Source organism: Garra rufa, chromosome 18, assembly GCF_049309525.1.
Source record: "Garra rufa chromosome 18, GarRuf1.0, whole genome shotgun sequence".
NCBI lineage: Eukaryota > Metazoa > Chordata > Actinopteri > Cypriniformes > Cyprinidae > Garra > Garra rufa.
Genome location: NC_133378.1, coordinates 9,151,531 through 9,156,933, shown reverse-complemented (window position 1 = coordinate 9,156,933; position 5,403 = coordinate 9,151,531). Strand labels below are relative to the sequence as shown.

The 5,403-nt window shown below is 36.1% G+C and overlaps 1 protein-coding gene across 2 annotated transcripts; it reads right to left on the bottom strand.

Moving 5' to 3' along the window:
* Window positions 1–453: 453 nt before the first annotated feature.
* phlda3 (pleckstrin homology-like domain, family A, member 3) lies at window positions 454–5,165 on the bottom strand. 2 transcript variants are annotated; one of them, XM_073823406.1, is made up of 2 exons: window positions 4,438–5,165; window positions 454–2,800 (listed from the first exon to the last, which is right to left on the bottom strand). In XM_073823406.1, exon 1 carries the CDS (start codon window positions 4,821–4,823, stop codon window positions 4,440–4,442), a length of 384 nt encoding a protein of 127 aa, XP_073679507.1. In that variant the 5' UTR covers window positions 4,824–5,165; the 3' UTR covers window positions 454–2,800; window positions 4,438–4,439. The 2 variants fall into 2 exon arrangements, with proteins under 2 accessions (XP_073679507.1, XP_073679508.1); XM_073823407.1 differs by having other exon boundaries at window positions 4,533–5,165.
* Between the last annotated feature and the right edge of the window lie 238 nt (window positions 5,166–5,403).

The following is a 5,403-nucleotide window of genomic DNA, read 5'->3' as shown; positions in this document are numbered from 1 at the left end:
AATAGACTGTTTATGCTATCAGGAAAAAGAAAAAAAAATGTTTATTTAAAAAGTTTTCTTATATTTCTTGTATTTTAATATATTTCTAATATGATTATTTGCTGCTTAAGAAACATTTTTTATCAATATTGAAAACTATTGTGTTGCTTCATTTTTACAGAATTCTCTGATAAATATTAGGGGGACAAAAGATCAGCATTTATTTTATTTATTTTCAAATGACTTATATCTTATTTTAATGTATCTTTGCTCAGTATAAGTATTAATTGTATATGAAATGTGTATATTGTAATAATTAAAATAAAATATATAATTTAAGTTTAAATATAAATATGTGTATAAATAAAAATATATATGAACAAATGCATAACATACAATTATATATATAATAGAATTAGTCATCCTCAAAACCTCTATATACAGTCAAACCAAAAATTATTCAGACACCAGGTATAATTTTTGATATTTTTTTTACTAGTGGGTGCAGGACACTATAGTTCATTTATGTAAGAGAGCATAGTAAAATAGTAAAATAAAGTAAACTATGACATGTTATACCCAAAAATTCCGTAGAATTTCCAACAAAGGATTTGATCTGACCGGTCCGTATATTAAAATACATTCTATGGGTCAAAATTATCGATTTCTCTTTTACGCCATCATTAGGATATATATCAAGGTCATGTTCCATGAAGATATTTTGTAAATTTCCTTCCATAAATATATTAAAAAACTTATTTTTTGATTAGTAATATGCATTGCTAAGAACTTCATACACTGTACAAAGTTTTCACCAGTTTCAACTTAAAATCGTAATTTTAGCAGCTGCCTTAAAATGTTTAAGTTAAATCAACTTAAGTCATTCAAACTCACAAGTTAAATCAACTCATTTTGATTGTAATAAGTTAAAATGACTTGTAATTTTAAGCTGATTTAACTTAAAAATAAGTTGAATCTGGCGAAAACTTTTTACATTGTATGATCAACTTTAAAGGTGATTTTCTCATTATTTAGACTTTTTCTGCGCCCTCAGATTCTCAGCCAATTATTGTCATGTTGTGTTGCATACCTTTCTATCAAAGTTATCTGACATTATCAATATGAATTTGTTCTGACACAGTTTAACTCTTGATTTTACATCATTTTTTATAACTATTTTCTAAGCTATAGCAAATAAACTCATAATGTAAAAAATTTCAAAGGTGTCTGACTAAATTTTGGTTTGACTGTGTGACTGTTGCTATGATTAATATGACACATGGTTTGCATTGTATGTCTTTTTAACTGTTACGTGACTCATGGCTTCCACAATAACATTGTAACGCCTGCAACAATGGCATAGAAACAACATAAATATAAACATGGTGGAGCCTCGACTCATTTCACTTTAGTAAAACCTTATGTTGTGCTTATATAACATAACCACTCAGAGTAATTAGTTACATATTATTATTTGCGTGCAATTAACATTATTTCCCTGCTCTTCATAATCAGATCTAACCTTGCTTAACTCATTATTGGGTTGTAACCCTTCAGTTAAGAGCTATAAAGATTTCATCAGATTATCAATGACTTTAAATGGATCTTTCAAGGTCTGTCATTTAATTTTCACATTGTTATGATAACAACCAGTTGTGGCATATTTCATATTAATACTACACTTCCTTTCACGCCTCAGTTTGTTAAAGCAGGAGAGCAGTACTTAACTTTTTACAGATTACTGCACAATAGCAAAACATATTCATCCTGACGAAAAAGCCCTGTTTGACAACTTCTTTGAAGGCCTCATGTGAAACTGACAGCTGGGGAAAGCAAGCAAGGCGGGACATTATTAGTCATTGAGGCCATTGTCCGGGCATGTGCCGCAGAGACACTTGAAGTTGAGAGTCGGGTAAGCGTCTGAGAGCTGAAACACTGCTTCTAATTAGCATCAAACATCCCGCTGTTGCCTTGGGCTTTGAAAAACTAATTAGGATAGATTCACACTGATATGTGTTACAAAGTCACAAAATCATTCTTTAATTTTTTTGGACGACGTGTACCTAATGACATAATAAGCATTTGTGCAGAACACATTTCCCCTATAATCTTTTCCTCACAACGCAGACCATTCTTTTCTAACTTTGGCAACCGCTCGGGTTAAGTAGGCAGAATATGGAGAAAATTGTAGTAATAACAGCATTGCCCAATGGAAAACAAAATAAAAACACATCCATCAAGTTTTCCGTCCAGTCGGGATACATTCCAAGGAACAGCAGTCTGGTCTTCCTGCCGCGCTTTGTGTGTGGTTGAAAAACCTTTACGAGTGAACGAATCCAGATTCTTATGAAATGTTAAACAGTGCAGCTGTGAGTCATACTTCATCTATGGTTAATGTCTCCTAAAGCAGCATAATGCTTTCACTTATAATACTGAGTGTGAGTCCTCCATTTAGCACGAGGTAAATACGTCTCTTAAAAGTCCAAAGTCGATGCCAGAATCCTCTCTAGCCTTGTGAGGAGTGAAATTAGCATTGAGTTATGGAGAAGAGCAATCCATTGGGTCTTTGTTGCCTTTGACTTCCACATGGAAAATCTCCATTGTGTACAAAACATCCATGGCGTAAAACCCACATGTACACAAATCCATCCGCTGTGTCTCTGAGCACGCCAATAGGTGTCACTTTGAAAAATGGTGGAAGCGCAAAAGAAATGAAATATGAGTTCAAGTTAAAGTTTTCTTAACATTGGACTCCTGCCTTCACTTTCTTGTCCATGGTTGCTCCTCTTTTGGATCCCGTCCTGCATCTGGGCTGAGAAATCTGGGGGATACAAGTCATACTGCATTAGTGGAGCATTTGAAGACTTATGAGATGTGGAAGGAATCACAAATTCAGCCAGTGAAATCTAATTTCAGCACACTGGAGGTTTATTATTCATAGTTTTTCATGCACAAATGGAAATGGCGTAAAGTCTAATTCTGGCAATGCAAATTGAGTGTATTTGAAATGCATGTTTGCGATTTTTATTGCAAAAAAAAAACAAACTAATATCTGGTCTGATTCAATTGCTTTTGCTTTATATGCATGAGAGCTGGTCAAGCTCTTATGCAAGAATGCCTTTATTATTACAAAAAATGAGGACGAAATGTCTGTTGGGTTTTCTAATAAAATCTGGAAGCAATTGTAAAGGATTCTAATGGGATTAAATAATAATTCTAAAACATCCTATTGAATAACATGAAAAAAATCCACAAAACCAGTCTTAAGTAGCACAGGTATATTTGTAGCAATAGTCAAAATACATTGTATGGGTCAAACTTATTGATTTCTCTTTTATGCCAAACATTATTCTGGTTATTATTAGACTGGTTTTGTGTTATTAAATAGGATGTTTTAAAATTATTATTTAATCCCATTAGATATTAATATCATGTTCCATGAAGATATTTAGTAAATTTCCTTCCATAAATATATCAAAACTTAATTTTTGATTAGTAATATGCATTGCTAAGAACTTCATATGGACAACTTTAAAGATTTGATTTGATTTTTTGCGCCCTCAGATTCCAGATTTTCAAATAGTTGTATCTCTGCCAATTATTGTCCCATCCTAACAAACCATACGTCAATGGAAAGCTTATTTATTCATCTTTAATAACTCCAGTTTATGTATAGATCTCAATTTAAAAAAATTGCCCCTTATCACTGCTTTTGTGGTCCAGGGTCACATATATATTTAATAATTGTGTGCTTTGGAAACCATATGGCTTGCAAATAACAGGACAAGCACTTAGGGAACTACACTCTTAAAAATAAAGGTGCTTCACGATGTTGAGAAGAACCTTCTTGTATAAATGGTTCCATAAAGAACCTTTAACATCTGTTTCACAAAAGGTTCTTTGTGGCAAATATGGTTCTTCAGATTCTAAAAAGGTAAGCAAGAAATGGTTCTTTAAAGAACCTTTGACTGAATGGTTCTTCTATGGCATTGCTTGAAGAACCGTTTGAAGCACATTTATTTTTAAGAGTGTATTGGTGTTTTAAAATGTTTTTTAAATTCCATTTGATAGATCATATCAGTATTTTTCCTATTGGAGAAAGTTATTCTAATATGCGCTTTAAAATATCCAGCCTTTGGTATTTTAAGCAAATTCCCAGTGGGATTCTTTAGAGTTGGTTCCAAATTATCAACTGGGAATCTGAAATTCCTCCCTTTTTGGGTTGGCTATTTCATGTGAAACCTTTGGTAAAGCCTCCCAGAACCATAAAGGAATATTTAGTCATGATTTTCCGTGTGTCAGACCGGACAGAGCGGTCTTTCATAAAGCTCAATCCAGTAAATGAATAGCAGATGTTATTCGGGATAATTGAATCCTGAGAACGCGTGAACGCTTAGGACCACATAACCAGCCCTTCCAGAATAAACGCTGCTGAACATGAAAATCAGTTGTCTTTACCCTCAAAGCTCGACGTCTCCCTCCCCGCAGCTGCCCAGATGTGACAAATGTCTGTTCCTGCCGGTCTGAACGGCGACGCGGTTTTTAAAGCGTACCAGGGCGAGCGCGATCTCCGCGTTCCACGCCGTTCCCTCCTGCTGGCACCTGAAGTCAATCTCCTTCCCGCCGTTCATCACGATGGTGAAGTACACCAGTCCCCGTTTGTACTCCACGCAGTCCAGCGTGGTCATCTGCTCGAAGCGCATCTCCTTACTGCTCTCGCCTTTACAGTCGTACAGCCGGAGTCCGTCCTCTGACAGAACGCAGCGCTTCTTCTTCCACAGCTGCAGAAGTCCATTACTCCTCTTCTCCAGATAGCCATCCTTCATGACTTTACACTGGTTCATGCTGTATATAACGTTAAAGGTTGGTGTGAAACAAAAATAAAAAAATCGCTGATTAGAATCGGCGAGGCGATCGCTGCTGTTGTCGCGTAGCGTTAACGACCGAACATTGCACGCAAACGCGCATAACCGCTGTGCGCCTACTATACAGTATTAAAACGCCTTCATTTATTTCGTTTCGCTTAAGTTTAAAGGCTTCGGCTGGAAATCATTCCTCTACAGAGTCTAACGCAGCGTCGCTGCATTGCTGCCAGACGCCTCTGTGGCTAAAGATCAATTTCCGACTTTTATATATTGTTACAATCTACTTGGAAGTCCCGTAATCTGGGCATGTTGGTACTTGCTCCTCTGAAAGCGACTCTTCTCGTGTTTCTGAAGGCTCGTCCCCCCCACCACCCGGTCGTGACGTCACGGGGATTAGTCCTACTTTAACTGCACTCTGGAATGCTGCTGCCTGATAAACATTAGCTTGTACGTCCATTCATGTCGTGACTTCTTCACTTGAGACGGGTTTTTGGCGAAGGGATTTTCTTTTATACCACTGAATCACTTTGACGGGACACTTAACGTCTGGCTGCTGTTA